General features: G+C 37.7%; 1 protein-coding gene across 5 annotated transcripts in view; it reads right to left on the bottom strand.

The window, feature by feature from the left end:
• Positions 1-18,150, bottom strand: part of VWDE (von Willebrand factor D and EGF domains) — a 41,945-nt gene extending 23,795 nt beyond the window's left edge. For 3 of the 5 annotated variants that reach the window (XM_084507542.1, XM_084507541.1, XM_084507540.1), the window contains exons 1-9: positions 18,066-18,150; positions 14,049-14,233; positions 10,750-10,981; positions 7,347-7,606; positions 5,634-5,723; positions 4,197-4,341; positions 3,262-3,476; positions 2,860-2,933; positions 617-890 (exon numbers count right to left, since the gene is read on the bottom strand). In XM_084507542.1, coding sequence (XP_084363668.1) covers positions 617-890; positions 2,860-2,933; positions 3,262-3,476; positions 4,197-4,341; positions 5,634-5,723; positions 7,347-7,606; positions 10,750-10,981; positions 14,049-14,233; positions 18,066-18,138 — 1,548 coding nt within the window. In that variant the 5' untranslated portion in view covers positions 18,139-18,150. Of the gene's footprint in view, positions 1-616; positions 891-2,859; positions 2,934-3,209; positions 3,523-4,196; positions 4,342-5,633; positions 5,724-7,346; positions 7,607-10,749; positions 10,982-14,048; positions 14,234-14,639; positions 14,729-18,065 lie in introns of those variants that run through there. The other 2 variants (XM_084507543.1, XM_084507544.1) reach the window with 2 other exon arrangements.
• Positions 18,151-23,436: the final 5,286 nt, after the last annotated feature.

A 23,436-nucleotide genomic window follows, 5' to 3' on the forward strand; every position in this document is an offset into this window, starting at 1 on the left:
CATTGAAAAGGCATATCTGTTTTTATGGCTTGCTTTCCAGACCAACAGAAGGATTAAGAGCAATTCAGTGTTTCATTTTAAAATTCTGCTTTGTTTCAAACTCAGTAGAGTCCTATGGCAATTTTATACAAAAGAAAAGCTACAGGGAATTATAAAAGCAAACATGGATGTTTTATCTGAGGGCCAAACTCTGTAGAGAAACCACCTACACTTCTAATTCTGTGGATATCACCTGGCATACTTCATTATGTGCCTACAATATCTTCCCATATGATACTGGTGTGAGCAAACAGCACACAGAAATCCCATTTCAGAAAATTAGAACTGCTAAATAAGTGCATATTAGATCAGAAAACTGCACTGTCCACACGAAGGCCATATATTGCGACTGACAACACTGTTCCAGAAAGGTGTGCACATTGACACATCCTTATTTTTGAGGACAATGTCCATCACTTACAAGCAAAACATTGGCTAAAGGACTATGATCATAAAATAAACATTATGCTATTGCTTAATTGCAGAAACTAAAGAATGTTTTAGTTCTGAAGTTGGTGTGAACTGGTAAAAATAATTGCTGAAGTAACTGTTACCTTCATAAGCAATATTTACTTACTGTTACTTTCCTTCCTAGGTAAGATTCAGTGATTCTGACATGGCTTCCTGTTGTGTCTCTACTTATTATGGATAAGTGTGGCTGTGACTCATGTAGCTGACCACTGCACATGTCAAATGCAATTATATCACTCCCTTCTTTGGCTACAAAGCCACAGTTACAGGATGCTGGATAGTGAAGACTTCCACAGTCCCACTGGCGAACATGAACTTCAAAATCTCGAGACGTGCTCTTAGAGAGAACAAATGTTCCTGTTTTAAAATTGTCATAGAGTCTGGAATCAAAAGAAAAGCATGCGATGTCACTTTGGTTATAAAACAGTATTACCATGTGTCAGAAACTTTACCTTAAATCAGATTTATATCAGATTTATAGTATTTGGTGGGCTTTGATACCACAATTCATTTTCATGCATCGGAAAAAAAAAAAAGAAAAAAAAATTTCAGCCCACAAAACAATGCACAACTTTGTTCCGAACAAACACCATTGTATCTCCTGTGAAGCTCTAAATCAAAAATTTCAAACCTGTTCTACAGCAGAAAAAGAAGGGAGAAGGGTCACAAGTGGAGTATATGTAGACAATGTTTGCAAATGGAAATGTAACCATAAAGCCACTTTGATTCTTTGATGTTTTTTAATTGTACTTATGCATACCTTAAAAGGGAATCATAGGTGCTTCTCACTCTTTGTGTTACTGTTGCAATGCACCCAGACAGAAAGAGCAAGAGCTTAACTGTGTGCATGTGGGGGGCAGGTGCAGAAGATTGAACAAGTACCCTTGAAAAAATGATTTAGAAAGTCACATACTTTTTAAAAGGTCTGCTTTATTAAGATGGAGATGGGGAATGCGTATTCCCAAAGATTTGAAAATGATTTAAGATGAAAACCATAAATAGTCACTTCCATTTTTTCCCCTTAGGGTTAGCCATCTGTTCCCTGAAGCAAGGTTAGAATAGCCAATTTAATGATTCAGTGGTGAGAAGGAGGAAAAAAAATAAGAAAGGAAAGGAACAACAAAGAAAAAAACTTTTGCAGCAAGTCTAACAGCCTCTTGGCTATAAATGGCATTTGATAGTTAATTGCAGGATGGTGATTTGCTTTCTGTTTAAAGGCCCAGCAGACAAACTGCAGATGGCTACCTTGCTGGGACTGCACGAGATTACCTGTGATTCAGTAAGGACAGCTCCCTTTCTATTTGTTTCCCCAGTTTGTAAAATAAATTAGCAACACTGTTTATCATTAAAAATAAAGTTCCTTCCCCGAAGCCCCATGCTTCCAGCAAGAACATATCACAGTAAATCACCGCTTCACAAGAAAGCTTGATCACAATGCACTGAATGTTAAAATGCCCACTGAAGGCATCCCTATAATTTCTACTGAAGAAAGAGCTGCAAATCTGCATTACTCCTCTGACTTTATTATTAGTACGAGTCACAGTGCTATCAGAGCAGCCATTACAACCTGTCTTTTCCACTCTTTTATCAAATTCACAAGAAGAACCATGCTGTGGGCTGAACACCCTTATTTGGAGGCAATACGTCTTCTTCTCACCCTGTCACTTGAAGACATGCCTCTGTTGAGCAGGGAATACACAAGTCCCTCAGATGGAAGCTGTAGTTGTTTTGATTCCTTCCATGCATTTGAAACACTTAGAAAGACAGAAGCATACCAAAACCATGCCAGCTGTGGCTAAGGAAGCTGTCTTCACTTTGGAAAGAAGGTTTAGTGATGTGCAAGTGACAGCAGTGAATAAATTGCTGTCATTGCCATTAATGAACCTAGCACTATGTTATACAGACAGTAGATAGCTTCTAGCAACTTGATCCTTACAGGAATTCGGATACTTACACCGTAAATATGGAAACTATGCTGCAGACTGAGAACACTTTTGCATTAGAACGGTTTTGCCTAATTTTATCATTGTTCATACTTAATGATATTTCCATCTTTCATATTCAGACTGTACAGCCACCATTCCTCTCATGGCATACTCCTCTGAAAAGGGAAATAGTTCACTTGCTTCCCCTTTTTGGCACAACCTAAATCTTATATTTTGAAATATAAATATTACAAACATACTAGCAAGCTTTAACTAACTGAAGCACGTTTATCATTAATGTCCAAGAAAGAGTGTAAAACACACAGCACAATTACAGAAAACTACAGTTTGCATCATCAGCATAGATTAAAACAGAACACAAAAAAAGAAATCTTGAAATTAAGAGCAACTATCCAGTGATTACCTTCCATCAAATGTAATTATATGAGGGTCAGTAAATGAGTAACAGTAGGCAGTTGGTAGATCCTTCACTGTAATCTTCAAAACAAAGAAGTACATAGTTAAGTCATGTCAGGTTAAGACATAAACAGACTCAGGCACATAAATTACTATCATGAGACAAGTAACTTTGTAATAAATAGGTTATATTATACTTTTTAACCAAGCTAAGTGATTATATTAATATTCAAATATATAAAAAATTAATCCAAATGAAAATGCAGCATTTGAATAAAAATAAACCAAGAGAAAATTGACCGCTTAGAAATCTTGGTGTGATCAGCATGTCACAATTGAAATAGAAACCTTATTTACATTATATTTCTGGCCTGTTGGTTTTACAGAGCTTAACATGAAGATTTTCAACCTGTATGCTTTCTGGAACATAGCCATTCCACAGAAAATTCTCACTGGATATAGGTTCAACAGCAATTCTGGTAATTCTGTCTCCATCCTGCATAAAGTCTGTCACAGCAGTGAAATAAATTATAGCTTGACTACAGATTCCATTATTGCAGGGTTTCTGGAGAAGATCCACATGACAAGAAGAAAGAGCCAAGTTTAAACCTAACTGCTCTTTACCTGTTTTAATGAAAACACATCATTAGTGATCTTTCCTCTAAAGAGGTCACATTTTTATATTACTGTTAACATAAATGCTGATTTATTTGCAAATAGCAAAGATTTTTGTGTTCATAAATTAAAATAACTATGCATTTTCCTTGGGTTTGGTCATGCATACCTATCTCTCTACACCTTCATGTACACACCCAAGAAAATGGCTTTAACTTTCCACAGTGATAGCCAAATTAAAACCACAGAAGTCTTGCTGATGTGACAAAAATGGCTGTCTGTATAAGCAAGACTCCTTGTGAGGTTCTTGGCTCACAAGTGCCCCTTGTGTGGGACTTGGGCTTGACAAAGTACTACAGAAAAAGATAATAATTGTAAAAACTGAGGACTTCATGACTGTATATACAATACTTCCAAAACAGGTCAAAAATGAACTAAATAATAAATTTTGTAAGCATTATGGTACTCTGTCTATTCAAATCAATGTGGCTCTGATAGCCAGAGTTGCCAAATCTATTTCTCCTTCTACTAATGGATTACGGCCACATTCTTCCATACTTTCAACAATAGAATATACAGTCTGTGAACATTTTAATATTTTAGGAAGTATTTCACAGTATTTTACAATGTATCTGCTTCTGCCAAGAAGCAGACCAGAAGGAATATTTGGAAAAACACAACAAACATACAAAATGCAACACATTAAAAAGCAGGATAATACTTACTTACCTTCATCAACAGTACTCAATGTTAGTGATATTTTACAATCACTTTCAAGCTGGTTAAATTCAGGGCAAGGAATAGGAATTCTACTTTCTATTGCCAGCCTGTATTCCTTGCCATCTTCTGATATATCATATGTTTCTGGATGTATCTAGCACAGAAGAAAGTATACTTAAAATGCAAACATCCTTTCTCAACTACAGCACTGCTACTGACCAGGTAGAAATAAATACAAAAAACTAAAGACACAGTGCATGGCCCACCCTACTTGATCAGGGTTATCTAGACAGTCTGAAGAGCAGTGGCATACTGGGAAGAAGATGAGGACACTGTAACAAGAGTCTGGAAAGTGTGAGAATAAGGGGTAAGGATAAAGTAAAGCTAGCTAAATAGGCAAGGGATTAGCAAAGCACACTAACACTATTAAAATGCATTCTCTGGATAACTTCTGGAAGTCAGTATACAAGTAATTTACTGTCTTATCTGGGAAAAAAATTACATACAGCCCTCACATAAAAAGGAAATGCATTCAGATTTTATAGCATGTGCTACTTACTTGCACTTACATGAAATTAATCTGGCCCTGATCCTGCAGAAAGGTAAATTCTTTATGGCAGGCAAATCCTCACTCAAATCAACAGGATGACTCCCAATATGTACTTGTGTGCAGCCTGTCCTTGTGGGATCAGGGTCCCAACTCCTGGCCAGCAAACTAGTACATAAATCTACAGTACAAATTAAAGTTTCCTTTTGGACCTGTTCTCTGGCCACTTATCAGGTGGCATCACACAGCCCATATCTACATAATTAAACTTTTTCCAGTTTTTCTCTCTAAACCCAAAGTCTTCTTCCCCACAGACAGCTGTGAACAGGCCTTATGTCAGCCATGCTCTGGGACAACCACTTGGCATAGGCCAAAATCAAGCCAGAGAGGGTAAAAGTAGCTAAACATAATGGCCAAAATATGCCAGGGCTCAAGTCTGATTCATGGCCCTCCTTAGTTTACAAATACAGAGGAAGCAGCAGAATTTACTCTAGTTGCTAGAGGTCAAGGCTTTCAGTGGGTTGTTATAGCTTGCACAAGTTCTTCATTCAGTCTTCCTGCATTTTGATTATATGGGGAATACAGAAACATCATTGACTCAGTTCACTACAGCCAATAACGTGTTTTATTCATTAACAATTAATAAATTGTGAGTACCTTCTAGTCAGAGGACTCACTGTCTGCTGTGGCTATTGTGATTTACTTGCTTTTGTTCAGCATTCTACATGGTCTTATCAGACTGGAACACACAGTAATTGCATAAATGTTCAAACTATCTACCCATGTAAATGTTCTAGGGTACCCACAGAAAAAGACCAAGTAGTTACATATCTGCTGCATTCATACGCAGAAAGACTCCCACTACAATAAAGTAAAACGCTCTTTTCTTTTCAAATTACCTTAATGCCAGCAAAAAATTCCTTGCTCTCAACTGGAGAACTTTGTATGCCTGGCTTCTCAACGAAAAAAGCAGAACTGCTACAGTAGACCTGTAGAACAAAATCAACATAGTAGAATACATTTTTTGTATGAAGTGGTCACGTGAATACATAACCCAGCCATAATACCTCAGTTTGATGAGCTCATCAAACCTGCTCTTCTGTTTGCATCAGAAGTTACCAGTTGCCAGTGGTGCTGCTTAATTGATTGGATTAGATTGAATATTCTAAGATCTGTTCCTGGCATACTCCACTCATGACTCAGACACTTCTTGAACTAAAGGCTGCATAGAAACCACCATGTTTAATAAGCACCTAAATCTCCATGTATTTAACTAATCCCTTCTGGAGCATTTCTGCACTCCACAACACCTTGTGGAAATGCAATCTATACTTTCTTAAACGTTATTTATTTCTTTTTGTCAGAATTATGTTTGTTGCCTTTTAATTTTGTTGAGTACTCACTAGATCATATATTATGCAAAACAATCATCCTCTCTTTCTCTCTTCTCAGTACAGTTTTTTTTCCTGGTGTTATGGGCCAGGATTATCTTTTTTAAGATGAGAAAGTTTGCTGTGATTTCCCTCCACTGAACCAGTTCCATGCTTTCTATATGCTGTTTTTTTGTTGGTGGTAGTTTGTTTTGCTGTATGCTTTTTTTTGAGATGTGATGACCATGCATGCAATATTTGAGATCTTGAGAAAAGCAAAGATTCATCACAGCAGCAGATAGTTGATAACTGTGCCTTTTCTTTTGACTGTCACTGAGCTAACACCATCAGGCAACTATTCACAAATTCTCTGAAGGATTTTTGAGGATTAGCAATTACTATTGCCTGTAAACCATTCAAGCAGCCTGCTTTTGGCTTGAACCCCACTGCACTATCAACATAAAACAGCTTGGGAAAACAGACTTCAATTGGGTGTTAGTATATGTACACAAACACACACACAAACACAAAACTTTCTTATGTTTTTTATTTTGGCTAAGAAAGCTTAACCTCTGTTTTGGTATATGCAGGTAGAAAGTCTATGGACTTTCCAATGCTTAAGCTTCTCAAAAGTTACCATATAAACCTAGATCTTCATTCTGCTATGACTGAAGTTACTTTCTCACATGTACTGTCTAATTACTCACACTGCTTTTGAGAATTATACTATTTAATCTGATACCAGAGACAAAATCATCAAGCAGCAGCTCATTATTGATTCTGAAAAAAATAAATCTATCTGCTGAATAAATAGCACAGCTTCTCAAAACCGCTACCTCACATAGCTTCTCAATTAGATAGTAACATCAAAATATTCTTAATTTACTGTATCAAACAAAATTGTAGTAAAGGTAAAGAAGATTCAACTTGAATAAACATTTATCTACTGACGGCACAGTATACTGTACTGACACAGTCTCAAAATGATAATGGCACTGATAATTATTGATATATTCTGTGACATTTCCACATTCATATGGACACTGTTGATGTAAACAAGAACTAGAGGCAGTATATTTCTGCCAAGAAAAAAAATACAGAAAGATGCTAGGACTCCATCCCTAACAACTGTTAATATTTGCTGATCATTTATGAAATCATAAACCTTTAGACAAAACAGCTGCAGTGGAGAAATAACACATTTACAAAAATAAAAAGAGATTATAATCATTTTTAACATACTCTGTCTCCAAGTCTGATGTTTATCCCATCTAGCTCTAGAAGTGAGAATGTATGAACTGCTGTCTCACGTTTCAGTTCTTCTTTGATACCTTCAGGAGAAAGTCTTGACCAAGTCACAATGAATCCAACCGAGCTGTTTGCAAAAGGAACGTCAAAGGTACACCTTAGGTAAATGCTGCCTTTGATCAACTCTGCTACAACCTCAGGAATGTCTGGTAGTGGTGGTGACACAGATGGAGATGATGAAGGAGCCAGCTTACCTAGTTAAACAAAAGTGTGGTTTATGCTTTTTATTCTGTGCAAAAATGATATTAGATGAAACAAGATTGGCATATACTTTATCAATTAATACACTAATAATATTTACCTTTTTTCACATGTGGAGATCTCACGTAATTGCTTAGGAAACCAGAGAAAGTATGTGTTTTGCTTTCATTAGTTATTAAAATGAGAAAAACTGGTTATATTCTATACCATACAAAGGTGCTGAAGAAGAAAAAAACTGAGTGAATTAAATGCTATGAATAATTTTACCAGACAGGAGATAGCAACATCCAAAGGAATTTGCCTACTTATGAAGAAAAAAAAAAATAGAACGGGCTATGTAAAAAAGGAAAAGAATAAGCAACAGTATGATTCCTTGGGAGTTACATATAACATGAATCTGCCAATCAAAGTAATCAATAAATTAGCATTATTAAAACTACTTTTTAATATTACAATACTTACTCTGAACACTATGTTGAGAAGCTGCTTTTGCAATTGCAGTTCTGAAGTTACATCCTAACTTGTCATTTTGCATCAGACCAAGCAATACCATTGATAAATGAACACCTTTTTTATTTAAGAAAGTGTATATTTTAGAAAGTGTTTCTAAATATTAGAAAGTGTTTAGAAAGTTTTATTGCATCCTGGATGCAAAGAAAGTCTCAAAAAAAAAAAAAAAAAAAAAAAAAAAAGAAAATACTGCTACAGAAGCCTTGAATTTTCATTCCCTCAGCATCACAGGTCTGTGGCTTTGCATCTGCAACATCTATAAATTCTTCCTAAATCAGATATCAACATATGTACAGAATATTCCTATACCAAAGCTTAGAAATTATTGCCCCAGGTTAAATCAACAACAACAATGACAACAACAAAACAAATATCACAGGACACTAACTGATGTGTAACTTCCCAAAAGACAATAAATCTTTAAACTGGATTCATACACAATTACGGTAGTGGTCAGTACAAAACCCTAAGCCAGAGACCACAAGTTGCATGGCTGCATCTAGGAGCAAGGGTACAGAACATTTTAGCACTTTCACATCTTTTTATACAGATGTACCCAGCAAATACCTGGAGATGTTGCTAATAATAAATAAATAAATAAGGAATTAAATTATTCTCTATAATACCTATTTTGTCTCCCAAAGTCCCCATCTGGATGCTTATTTATTAGTGGTAACCTATGACAGCCAAATTGAGCGCAGACTTGCTTTGTAAAAAAATATGTATCTTCCTACATGGGCCACAAAAAACATATTCATGCACTGCTATTGTTAGCTTTGATGGTCATTAAAAACAAACACAACAACAACAAAATAAACTACAGAGGTAGTTTATTTTAATCAAGGTTGATTAAACATGTAAATTAAACATGTAAATAGCAGTATTTTGATTAAACATGTAAATAGCAGTATTAAACATGTAAATTGATTAAACACGTAAATAGCAGTATTTTAGCAGGAGTAGGAAGAGGTTATTTGTTCAAAGTTGAAAGGGCAGCAGCAAAACTGAAAAACTCATTCATTAGAAAGAATGAAAATCAGATTTTGGTGTTCCGTGCTTCAGCAATACATTTGTATTCCTCAGCATGTACAGGAGTAACTGCTTGAAAATCTGCATCAAGCATTTACAGCTATCAAGCATTTACAGCTATCAAGCATTAAAGGAAAAATGCAGTACATATGGTAGCCTACATACAAAAAGCAGCACAAAAATACAGAACACTTAGCATGCAAAAAACGTCACCTTAGCAAAGGGCTTTTAAACTCAAAATGTGTTTTGGACTTGGAGTATTCACCAGAGTCAACCCAGAGTTATGTTTCTTCTCTGCTTTGAAGCAGTAGAAATTTGCTAGCCAGCTGCCTATAGTTTTTATATCCTCTTTCCTCTTCATGAACCCATCATCCAAGGCAAATACAAAGTCATATTGTGCAGGCGTTCTTTGTTGTTTCAGTCACTTGCATTCTGACATTCAGTTCCATTGCTGGCATTTTTTTCTGTCAATAAACTCTTAGAGAATGACTTAACAATTGGTCCTAAAGGGATAATGATGGGCCAATAAAGCACAGTAAAAACTACCAGCAGTGTCGCTACTAAGCTTTTGCAAGCAGTCAGTGACACAGAATATGACTTAGAGCAATACATTATTTCATGCATAAAAGTATTGCAAGTATTTTCATCAAAAGTGTTTTACAGAACTAATAAAAATCTCCTACCACAATGGCTTGTCACTATTTATCATTATCCATAACTGTGAGTTTAGCAATACTTTCCTTAAGTTATCGAAAGTATCCAGAAGGAATAATGAAATACTCAAGTTTCAGATTGTGAACAACACTGTTCTGCAGCACAAGGGTTCAGAACATCACAAGGCATTGCAGAAGGACTCACTTCAATTCTTTCTCACCATACTAAGAAGTGTGTATCAGTAGAGTATTTCTGTGTTGAACTTTCTTCTGGCAACAATGAATGTACTCTCCAAAAATAAGATAAAAGAATTAGAGCAAGAAGGATATGCCTAATTAAAACAAACAATAATTGACATAAATATATTTTCATCAAGTTCTTAAACAACATTTACTTTTATACATGGCTCTGTAGACATTCAGTAACGGTGATTCATACAGTATCAGTGCCAACACAGGTACTCTGAATTTTGACTTCTGGATGTGTCTTATAACCCCACCTGACTAAATGGAAAAAATAAATTCCTAAGATTTGGAGCTTTGTACAACTCTTGATTGCCAAATGAAAATTAAAAAGGGGTGGTGTGATTGCACTTGGCTATAACAAATCATTTTCTATCGCATCAAAACTAAGAATGTAGAAAATATCTGTATAACTATTGCCAGACATGCTCAGCAAAATAGCTTATAAAATACCATGTTTTCACTGAAACATCAGTTACTGTTTTTATTTTGTTATTTTCAGCTATTTTTGAATAACTAATCAATAATCAATAAAATAATCAAACACCAGAGAACAGCTACTGAAGATACATTATTTTTAAGAAGGTTAACGTGAAAGAAATGCTGAAGTGAAGAACACCGCTGTTCAGAACGTGAGAAAACTTGTAAAACACATTAATAAACATATACTCTTAATTGAGTTACAGCGTGTACTTTCTCACCTTCTGCACAATACCCCATGCATCCTTGAGTGGGCTGCAGCAGGTAAACAAAGAAGTCTCCGCAGTTCCTCACACTGACAGGGATTTGAAAAAGACAGCAGTCTCTTGAAGTGCTGAAGAAGAACTGCCATGTCGCACAGGCTGTTAGCTGCTTGATCTCACCAGGTTGGGGCATGGATTCTGACTCCCTCAGAGATAACCAGACAGGGGCTTGAGTACCACAGTGATTCATCTGAAGCACCAGAAAAAAAACACCAGAAGATGGTTAATGCTGTAACAAATTGTTGCTGGGGTTTAAGGAGGTATGTATTCAATTTCCTGCTTGAGCTTTTAGCAAAATTCAGATAATGTAATTGAGGGTTTGCTTTTTCCCCTTCAAAGTTGAATACAAATACACACAAAAGAGACTTAAGTCCTTATTTGGGTCTCATGAATTTGGCTTTCTAAAGACAGGATAAAATTTAGCCCCTGAAGCAGGAGCCACCACACATTAGCTTTCTGCCCCAAAGAGCTACCAGTTGTGTTATGGCACAACGAGTTAACCTACAGCAACCGACTGTGTGAAGGCTATTGGAACACAAAGGGTAGAACATACCTACACTGACTATCAATTAAGGGTATTAAAGCACTTTACTGCCATTTGGTATGGACTCAAGTCTCAACTGAACTTCTAGATTTCATCTAATCATCAGATGATGCAAGGTTACTCGCTTGCACCCTAGCTACAAGACACCTATTAAGCATTGTCCGTCTTTCAGTTCCCTACCTCTAGAAGTGAACATGCTTGTAGCACCCCTGCACCAACAACAGTGATTTTGTAGAAACCATAAATCCTTTGGTGCTTATGAAGCAGTGGATGTTACAAGGTCTGTGGTTCAGATGCTGATGCAGCAGGTGATGTAAGAGTTGTTGCTTCCTTTCTTCCAAACTAAAGTCTTGCTTTATGCCAAGGTGTGAGGAGAGCTGTGCTGTGGAATAGCCCCCGTCCTCCTGCCACCACTTTGGCTATATGAGGTCTTCAGGTCAGGGAAGCTGCCATGCAGGTCACCACAGTAACATCCCTCATAATAACCAAAATCTAAGTCTGATCTAGCAGACATTGGAGTTTAACAATGGAATACAGAAAATTAATCCTGATGAAAGGAGATGAGGGAATCTGGTTCACAGGTTACCAGAATGTGTTCAAGTTCACAGCCTGTCTTGTGATGCAGAAAGCAAGCACAAGAGAAACACAGAAGGACTGTGGAAGTAAGTATGTTATTTTTCCTCACAAAAGCTTACAGATTTTTCTCAGCTAACCAGTAAACCAAAATAAACTCAGAATTTTCTGTGAAAGTTCCTAAAGTATGTAAAACCCAGGATTTGCAAAATATTTACAAGATAACTATAAATTTGAACTTTTAAGATTCTGAGAACCTCTTTTTCTTCTTACAATGCCTCAAATACTCTTTGACCTGATAGTGAAACAAGGTCTCAGATCATCTTAATACCTCTTAGTCTAAAGTCTAAAGACTATTGCAGGCTCGTTGTACACAAAACTCATCTCAAAAGTACATTTTTCTTTATAGTGTCTGAGCCATCAGATCAAGCGTCAGACAATCCATCAGACAGACACAATCTATGAGAAGTAGACACAAATGGGATGGATTGTTTAACACAGCCTGAATCTTTGACAAGTATTAAGTATAGCTGTAATAAAACTTCTCCTAAAGGGAAGGAAAGGAGGAAACTTCCCAAAGAAGATATTCATTTTAGTTCAGTTTTAATGTTTTGACTTCAATGCTTCAAAATAATTGTCTTGGTTTTGTTGACACATGCAAAGAGGCAGTTGTCAGAGCATAAATTTCATTTGCTGAATAAGATTCAGATCAATCTCTTGCCAACAGTAATTACCTGGGCTCTTCTGTATTTGGATGGTAACCTATTTTTACTATACATTTACTAAGCACTGAGAGTTTGGGTCAGATTTTTAATACTCTTCTAGATTATCTGAGTAGGTATCCTGATGGTTTAATCCAAGGCCAGGTTGGATGAGCCTTTGGGCAACCTGATCTAGTGAGAGGTGTCCCTGCCCATGGCAGGGGAGTTGGAAGCAGGTGATCTTAAGATCTCTTCCATGTCAAACCATCCTGTGATTCTATGAACCTGTGTTCTGAAAAACACTTTTTTTTTCCCCTGGTTTATCATATTGGTTCTTTTGTAGATGTGTCCATTTTGAGGAAATAAAACTATTCAGCTAATTTGTTTCTATTAAATCTAACTGATAATGAGGTCTTTCCTTCAGGTAACAGACTTCGCTTAAGCTTCTTGCAGTATAACAGCATAGATAACAATAGCCTCTGCAACACAACACTCTAAATCCTTGAGTCAGCTGCACATTAGAAGTATTTCAGTGGCTTTGTAATGCTCTAAAGATTAAAAAAATATAAATAAAAGACAAGGTGTTACAAACTCAATTTAATATTTGTATTTATTTATTTATTTAACTGTTTTGCTTTCCTTTTATAAGGGTTTTATTTTATTGTTAAAGCAACTGAACCCAGGCAATTTCAACTCAGAATGAAAATCACAAGATTACAGGTAAAATATTCTAATGACACTTAATGACTTTTTTTTTTTTTAAATAATGAAATATTTTCAAATAGGAAGCTACAAAGATATCTCCTTCAAATGTAGCTATTACAAAGATGTTGAAATAGCTTCAAAATCAAGCACCACAAGTCTAAAGTGTTAAATACTCTAGTGTTGTTCTTGAGTCTCAGTGGACCTGCAGATTATAAGGGAATTAATCTGCAGTTAGTTCTGTTAGTTCAATTTATTTTAGGAGTAATCTCTTCTCTCCGACATGATCATTTTTTAAAAGCTCCACAATTACTGGGATTATGTGGCTGCAAGTCTTCATACTACTTGCACATAGCTTTAGGAAAAGACTGACCATCACACAGCTGCAGCTTTACAACATGACAACATGATACCCCTGCTATGCTAGCACTGCAAAAATCACTTGTAGCAGTGACTGTCAATGACATTTTTTGAACGTGCTAGAAGCGATTTATCATCCTCTGCCATAGCCCATTCAGTGTAAAATTTTTCAACACATAAGACTTTATTGTTCAGTTAACATACTTTAATATGCCACACACTTACAAAAAAAGGTGCTTTACTTTCTTTCACATCAGTCTCCATAACTGTGTCACTTTTTATATCTATCTTACTGAAAAATTCTTATGAAAAATATGTATATTTTTCATAAACAAAGATATGTATATTTTTCTTAAACAAATGAGATGTAACAATACCTCCACACACTTGGTCGGCATCTCAGCAGGCTTATCAAAAATCATAAAGCGATACCAGCCTGGTGTTAGGGAATGGTCACAGATTAAATCCTGAATAGCTGACTGCTGAATGTAGGATGAGTCAAAATCGACACTTCGGTAAGGGCTCTGCAGGATCTGATGTCCACCAGGATGGCATGCAAGAACTGCGGGGAAAGAGCATTGAGATGAAATGTCAAACAAATGCGTTAAAAAGATTTCAAGTATTTTTAACTGGAAAATATGGAGATAGCGCAGAATGGTACGAGATCACTTTTACTGAGAAACATATTGAAATCTTAGTAGAAACAACAACAACAAATAGCTATGTTAGCACTCTAAAATTTAATAAAATTCATCACGTGGTAACATTCCTTTATTTAAATGGGCAATAAATGCAGATTAATATGTATGCTAAGTATTTACTCCAGATGTTAAAAAGGTGGAAAGCTTTTATAATTTAAACAGTGTTTAGGCTTTCTCTCTGGATTTTGACTTGTCACTGATGTTTACAAAACCTAATAACCTGAAGAAAAATGAGGTGTTTGATACATAAGAGGAACAAACTCTTACTTCAGGAGGAAAAAGGATTATCCAAAGGTCCATCTTCGCATATAAGCTACCACTTTACAGGGGCTCTGTGTATGAAGTGAAGAATTCCCTCAAATGGATGCAGTAGTTGCACATAGTTTGAATGTATAAATGTGGATTATACTATAAGTACCTATCCGTTTCCATACTTTATTACACATTCAATTTGCATAGCTGGCATGCTCAACTGTAATAAATACAAACATATTTTGTGACATTTAAATGACCTTATGGCCTCAAAATAATCTCAGATCTACTGCTAGGTAAAATTAGGATTCGGAATCTGAAAGAGTATTAGCATCAGTTTTAAAAATGCAGACTCTTCCTTTTAAAAGTGGATACATCTGATGCTGACTGTGAAAGGAATTTCAAGCTATACTAGATGATAAAGTTGATCACAATTCTTGCCTCTACAATGAATTAAAAAATACAGCTGTAAGCAAAGCTCCATAATATTATATTTTGAGTATTATTAGTCTGATCTCTCAGTTCTCAAAACAGATTGTTTGTTTTGTTTGGTTGGTTTTTATATATGTCCCTTATTTTGCTTGATCTAATTGTGTCACGGATTACAAAAACATTTTTGGTTCAAATAGTATCTAGCATAGTCTTTCAAATCATTGTTTGGATAACCAGAATTATAAGACAGTTCCCAAATCAGTGAATTCCCACCCTTTAAATGGAGAAGATGCACTAGTGAAACAACAGACCTTTTCTCTTTCAAGCACAGGGTGAGAATCCTATTTTCCTAGTTTCCTGGTTTCAAAGACTAAAGATTTAATCTGATATAGCTTTAGGCTACCCAACCAGGTAACAATAGCTTTATCTTCTATCCTCTAAGGGCAGATGGAAGTCAATGTGATTGACTGTGCCACCACTGTGCTTCTGAGTTGGCTGTCGTAGCCTGTAGGCTATTCATGTCCATACAAGTTGACCTTATAGAGAACTTATCCCTCGATGGAATTTGAAGAAAAGCCCTTGAAGAATCAAAGGTCAGTCGTGTGTGTTACTGAAATGTTTCCCAAGCAAGCTTCAGCACAAGTAGTTTATGAGCCATGGTGAAAGTTTATTCCTGTCTTCTATTTTTTATTGGAATTCTACATTTCTTATAGCACCCTCATTAGTTTTCTTTCCTGTAATCGTAACACTCCTGAAACAATTAATATCCATTACGTTTCCCATTAATAAATCAAGCTAGACATGAGACAAGTCTTTATTTTTTTTTCTCTACAGTTTAATTAGATCATCGTTTGATAGATCTCTAGAACAGCTGACTGTACTCACTTGTAATAGGGTTATAAATCCTACTAAAGATCAAATTATATGTTTCTTATTATTATGCACATCACTTTAAAATGCCACCCAGCTCTTCATATATTCTCTCTTCCTTTCTCAAAGTATGCTAGTATCTCCAGAGCTATTCCTTAGAAATCTCATGTTGTCTAACCCTGCTTGATTTCTTTTCTGTTTCCTCACCCACTCTACAAAACAACTGAAAATAATGCCCCACACAAACACCCTATATGCTGTCTCATAGCTCTCTGCTGCTCATTAACAGAGGTCTCTGCCTTTCAGGAAGAATGTGATCCCCTATTTACTGTTTCCTGACTATAGTCAGGATTAATACAGTGAGCTTTGCTTGGATCCCTCCCAGGTCCTGTCAGATACTGAGAAATGTGACCCTAATCCAGAAAATAATTTAACTTTTGCAACATCTTAAACACAAGGATGGCATTGTGCTAGAGATAAGCAATAGGAAGCGCTCTGCTTGATCAAGACTACTGCTCTCAATTAAAAGACTGAGGCCTCATTATTAAATCCAGTCCTGAGCTTATACAACAAAAACTTGCTTAAGCAGTACAAATAGCTCAGCTCAGGATTAATAAATCATATTGGTTAATGCATCTCTGCTCCATTTGCTCCCATACTTCATAGTATCTATTTGTTATGTCAGGTTATTCTGAGAGCTGTTTTCCTGGTTGCTTTCTATATTGGGCAGATTTTTCTTATCTCTATCTTTCCATTCTCTATCTGAACAGATTAAAATGCAAAAACTGAAAATAAAATAAAAGATATGGATTAGGCCTTTTTGGAAGACACAGAATGAAATTTCCAAAGTGACAATGGCAATCGTTTCTGGAGGATTTTCTTCTGAGAGGCATGGCTACTTAAGCTCCATCCAGTCAAAAATATTAAACTATTTTAGGCAGATCATTACGCTGAGTGTCAGAGAACTGCACTCTTAGACTTGCTGCCAACACACTGGGGTTTGTACAGTGACGGGGTCAGGTAACAGGTACCCTGAACACGAACAAGGTAACAAAAGGTTCTTGAAAATAATGGGAGCCCATTTTCCACAAAGAGATGTTAAACAGCTTCCCATTGACCACCTCCATGGTGCTCAAATGGAAAAAAGAGTTTTAGAAAGGAAAGACATTTGAATTCCCCCTTCACATCTGCAGGGAAGGGCTGATACATGTTTTCCACCTGCTCTTGGGCAGGGTCCAGGCTAAGGAGCTGTCAGGAAGTGCTGGGCACAGGCCAAGGAAGGGGAATGGTCCCCAGGGAGCAGTGGTCCAGGCACTGACTGGCAGCGCAGCTACTCGGGTGTGGATAGCCCAGCAGTTTATATCTCCTGCTCTCCATGTGCCAAGATCTGACCAGTGACTGTAAGTGAACCAACATGAACATAGTCCATGCCAATCTCATCTTATGTCCTTATTATTGCTTCGACTGACTGCAAAGGACACTGCGTATCAGCATCCCACAGCACTAATTGGAGGTAGGACTGCTTCTAAGAGAGGAGAGCTCAGATGGATTTGTGGATTTAAACTCCAACAAAACACCAAAATAGAAAGAAGGTGACTTTTTGAAAGAAGTTATCCTAAGATTATTATTTAGGGAAACACTTTTTAAAGTGAAATATAAAAATAGATGTAACTATTCACCCAAAATATACCCTTTGCTTGCATGAGACGCATAAAACCCACAATTATAAATGTTGTAGCAGTTACAATGTTGCAAGGTGGAGAAACAGGAAGATGAATGCTCTACAATAAGCAACAAAACAAGTACAACCAGCATGCACACATTAATACATCCTTACAAGAAGCACTACTTGAACAGGCGTTAAAACACTTTCCACCACTCGCATTCACTTACGAGGAGATGCTTTGAAAAGGTATTAAAAAAAAAAAAAAATACACGTAAGCATATGCTTACAGACTGTTTTCGAGTAGTTTCCCGTACAGAACGCTGTTGCATCTGTTCCTTAAGTGGGCTTTTCTCCCAGAAATATTAAACAACACAGACCGGGAACACCATTTCCCTGCCGGGGGCGCTGCCAGGCCGCCCCCCAGCACCTCCCTGCTGCCCTGATGGCGGCCATGCCCCCCCGGCCCCACTCACCTGGGCGGCGGGCGGTGGCAGCGGCCAGGCAGCCCAGCACGGCCGCGCACAGCCAGAGGCCGCCCCCCGCCATGGCCCGGCCCCGCTCCGCTCCGCAGCCGCCGTGCTTGTGTCGGCTCTTGGCGCCCATCCCCTTAATGCTTTAATGCCGCCCCTCCCGAGGGGGCCGCGGCGGGGCCGGCCCTCAGACCGCCCCCGGCCCCGGCCCCGCCGTGAAGGTGATGAGGGTGAGGGCTGCCCCTCAGGGGCTGCTGGAAGTACCCGGCGGGGTGCTACCTGTACTTCCCTAACGTGTGGTAAAGTGTTAGGAAAGAGACGGTTTCAGGTTGCTCGATATGAATCCTGCGGTCCTTTCCTTAAATCACCAAAGGTGTTTGGTAACTGTGCTTTAATAACCACAAACTCCTGCGTTGGACACCATTAATGCAAGGTGTGTTACAGCAAGTAGCTGGTGGTTTCAAGCACGTGGTGCTTCAAGGCTTGATGGGAAATGCACCTCTTTGGAAACCTCTAGCGGAGGACAGAGAAGTGGCCCAATGTTTAAGATTTTGTAAATTTTTTTGTTATTTTTATTTCTAGGCCCCCAGCCCCTGCAGACACCAAAGCATTTCACACATGCACGGGTGTACAGCAGACCACAGAAATGCATCTCACTTTCTTTAGGATGTGTAGACCTACCTGGAACATGTAGCTGCTGGTGTCTGGTGAGTCTCCGAGCCCTGCACACCAAAACGCTGCATCCTGCCACCTGCTGAACCTCTGCAAGGGGAAACATTGGGCGAGGGCTGCCTCCAGGAGGTGCTGGCATTGGTGGCCCCTTGCAGAGCAGGTGTCCCTGCAGCAGGTCCCAGGGCAGGAGCAGAGGCAGAGACATGGCACCCTAGTGTCTGCAGCCTCCGTCTTCTGTGCACACACCCTGAGCCTCTTCGCTGGAAGAAGCAGGTCAGCTCTATCAGACCAGCAAGTTTTTAAAAGGCATCACTGGCACAGCCTGAGTATTGAATTCAGTCCTGTGTTTCTGTCAGTTCTCTAAAGCATGTAAGTTTCTCCTAAGAGAACTTTCTGGTTTGTTACCAAATATGATAAACTTATCCTAGAAAGCTGCAGGGCTGAAATTACAATTTGTTTTTCCTAAAGCATGTATTTGTAAAGAAGACAACAGGAAAGAAAGAGATATTTTACCAAACAAGTCACAAAATAAAGAACTGGAAATAGAGACACTGTGAATCTCTGACAAAATTTAAACATTAAGGTACTTCTTTGACCCCTGCTAATCATGATGGAGTGGTATTTACAGGAGGATTAACACCTTTCATCATGGATCATGCAGGAGACCAAAAGAGACAAATAATACCTGCTGGAGTAAAGAAACCTTTCATCTTTTCTTCCTTGGTTTTCCTCTACCAGCTCCCTCTGCTGCTATCAGCCTTGCAGTCTCTTACAGCAACAGGAGAGCAAGAGCATAGTATGGTTGAAAGAGCTGACAATTGGCCAAACGTAGTTCTCGGCGCTCATGGGGACAGAGTTGTGTCAGTGACAGTGGATTTATGAAAAAATAAGTAATTCTAGGGCAGGTTTATGTCACTATAGGTCTTTGCAGCAGATTGCAATTTCAAAAAAAGAAAAAAGTTTTAGACAGTAATTTATTGACATTGTTTTATTAAAGCATACCATAGACTATGTAAAACAGGTTTGCACTATGGAAAGCACCCTTCACCCATGATGTAATATGAAATCATGCTACAATTTTGCAGCATACTACTAAGTAGCAGCATATTTGGGAAGAAGAAAACAAGGCCGTAGAGTGGAGGACAAGTTTAAGATACTGCCCATGATTATGTAGTGCAAGACATCACTGTTGTAAACATTTTAAAGCTTTCCTGAAAACACTGCATAGGGAGCAACAGTATCAACGCTAAGAAGCATTTAGACGTTACAGCACAGATTATATGAAGACATACGAAGAATGAGAGAGGTAAGTTTAGCTCTGAAAATCATCCCAGGGCTAACTTCCAGTTTAGCGATCTAAGTCTTTTCAGTGAATATAAATTTAAGGTGGACTCCTATGTCCCATCTATAAATGAACTTCATTCTTTGCTTAGCCTGAGCAGAAGTGCTTTTGCTGACTTATTAAGGAGGGAATAGGATAGTGATAAACTGGAGAAAACAGCCGTGTTGGATGACAAGGAGCAGGGACTTAGGCAATGCTGAAAGTAGAGTTATTGCAGATGTTTAAAATTTCAGATAAAAAAGAAGGCTCTGCTGATACGAAGTCTCAGGCACTGCAGCTAGGTTGGACCGATTTAATGGTTATCTATATAAGTACATGACTGTGTACTTCACAGTCATGTGTGTACATGTAACAGGAATCCTTGAGAAAACATTAAAGAAAGAAGAGTCTTTCTCATAAATACAGACAACATTATTGACAGCATGCTGGTGATCTCTGTAACAGTGCACCTTAGATCATTCATATACGCAAAATGCATGTCTTTTACAGTATTTAACAAGATTATATTATCTCAACTTGCATTTGGGGGAGCAGGCCAGAGTAGGCAGCAGGCAAGTGACTATGGATAAAAGAGTACTAGCTTTAAACATTTTAGGTAAACAGGTCAGGAAGATTAACCAGTGTCATTTGCCAATACATGTACATTCTCAAATAATGTGCACATCGATATTCAGGTATGAACTGGAAACGAGAAATCACCTGTGAGTCTTAAAAGTATTTAGCTCCAGACTAAGCCACAAATGCTTTTTGTAGTTATATTCAATCCCTAAATTCCAAAGTAAATAAGGGGATCATCTAGAACAAAGGCAGTGCTTGTGGCAGGCTAGGTGGATGAACAAGTGATTAGTGTGAGTGCTGGTGCACAGAGGCAGGGAAACAGGGGTTGAAAGATGAGGGCAGCACTTGGGTAGGTGGTTGTTGTCTTGAGAGGTGAATCCCCAGCTCTGACACTTACAGGCTCTCAGAGATATTTTGTAAATAAAGGTGAACAATTAGAGAAGAATCCAATTAAGTTTAAGCTAAAACTGCCCACTGTATGTGATTTATTATAAGACTTTTCTTTCAAACTGTGAGCATGAATGGAAGTCTGTCTTCAGTGAATCTCCAGTGCTATACCATTAATCCTGTCTACTATTGTCAGCAAAGTAAATTTGAATAAGCCCTTTAAGCCTATGTTGCTGTACTTGCTATCTGTGCAGAGATAGAACATAGATGGTAACTCCAAATAAAGCTGTGAGCAGAAATTGGAAGCTGGGGAAGATTTCCCTGCAAAGCTTCAAAGGGTCATTGTAGTAATGCCAAATGCAGAATGTTTGGAAATAGTTGCCTTCAGCAGATAACATCCCTCCTGTAAGGAGCAGATGGCTGAGAGATAGCCCACAGCTCTGGGCAAATCCAAAAGCATCTGAGAGCGACGAGTTTTCTTGCCCTTTAGTGTTTTTAGTTCTTTCTGTTTGTAAAAATAATTTATTTTTCAGTTGTGCCAGGTTGTATATGTGAATGGTAAGCGAACTTGTCCTTTCTGAAACAATAAATCGCTAACATTCTTTGTCTAATCTAATCAATTCTGTCCTTAAAGTCAAATTCCAATCTTCCCTTCAAATTGTGGGTTATGTGACTTCTAACTTAGCTAAGGTTCATTGGATTTCAAAACATGGTCTAACAGCTTTAAAACTAATGTCCTGAAATGTCCCTAAGACACACTAAGACGCTGGCAGTTTCAGTTCAGAATGAGACATTTGATTCTGTCTCCCATTTCTATCTTCAACACCAAATAAATAGAAGCAGAGAAACAGTAATGGTCATATGCATTTATTTATTTTGATTATTCTTTGGCTAACTTTACATCATTACAAGAGGTTAAACTTGCTCATGTTTATTCTGCTGGCAGCTTTTTCTGAAAATTGCATGGCTGTTGAGTGGCATTTGTTTTTCAAAACACTTTTAAAATTTGTAGAGAAGATTTTTTAAACTGCTCTGTAAATGTACTCGGTGTTGACAGTCTGTTTAGCTTTCAGAAGTAATGACATCTTCGGTATGTTTTAGCTCCTAATCCTCTTTCATATTTGACCTTTTGTATACACTACATTTGACTTATGCAGTAAAGGACTTCAGTGTAAAAATCTAATGTAATTTGGTTTGGATAAGCAGTATAAGGTTTAGTATAAATCAGAGGAAATCCATTTCCAGTGCTTGAAGGGGTTATTGAGAGCCAAATAAAATCAGTGGTAGGCTTTAATTAGCTTCAATTGCTTTGGATCAGCCCCGTGCTCTTTTATGTTTCTCAAGTACTTTTGTATTGCTTATTACATAATAGCTTGAAACTTAACTCAAAGGCCTATCAGCTGTATTTTTGCAGAATGTGCTGAATGTTCTGAAGTCTGGGAAGTACTCTGGCTGATGGGATATTAAGGGAATAATCTTTGTTTTACCCATACTGAACTGCAGCAGTGACATGTAATTATATTGATCGCTTATGTATGATACAGCTCTCAATTATCATTTCTTCTCTTTCTATCTCTGGTGATATTTGTGTAATTAAACTTAATAAGTTGTAATTTTTAAAAAGTAGAGAAACATAGAATTAATTCTTTAGCCTGTATAGACTGTGTACACTACTATGTACACTACTTGGATAAGGTCCAAAGCATTAGTCTTGTGGGTAGCCATAAACTTCATATTCTTCACCTTACTGACTGTAGTGTGTTTCTGTTTGAACTACTATGTTTGATTTTTGTCAAATAAAAATTAATATTACTGGATAAAAGTCTTGACTAAATTATGTGCTCTACTAAAATGCAAGTGAAGAAAATATTCTTGACACATATAACCTTTTCATGTGATAAACAACCAACAAAATATGTTTCTCAAATTTTCCGATTACCTTTGTTAGTATCAAAGGCTTTGGTCCTACAAAGACTAAAATGCATTTTGATGAAATCCCTCAAGAAGAAGGGGGATTTTAAAACCAAACCTCACAGACTGTAGTGTTAACAGTTCTGTTCTTTCTTTCTGGGCCTACATTTCTCATCCAAGTTTTTACCTTGTGCGTGGGACTGGCTTACTTGGCTGCGAGTCTCACTGAGTAGCCAGCTCCAACTGTGGCCAAACACGGACATGGCACCACTGGTAGCAGTACTTCCAAATTTGCTGGTTAACTAACAACACTAAATATTCAAATAAATAAAGTGTGGCTAGCTCGGCAAGGAAAAGACACATTCACCAAAGCAGAAAAAGCACATTCTTTGGGTTTGTGTTACAAAAAGGTCTGGTTCCTGGCTTGGGCAGAGAGTTTGCAGCTGAGGATCATGAAAGAAAGATAGCACACGAGTGAGGTTTCCTCAGCTTTTGCTGCTGTGC

Source organism: Aythya ferina, assembly GCF_964211825.1.
Source record: "Aythya ferina genome assembly, chromosome: 2".
NCBI lineage: Eukaryota > Metazoa > Chordata > Aves > Anseriformes > Anatidae > Aythya > Aythya ferina.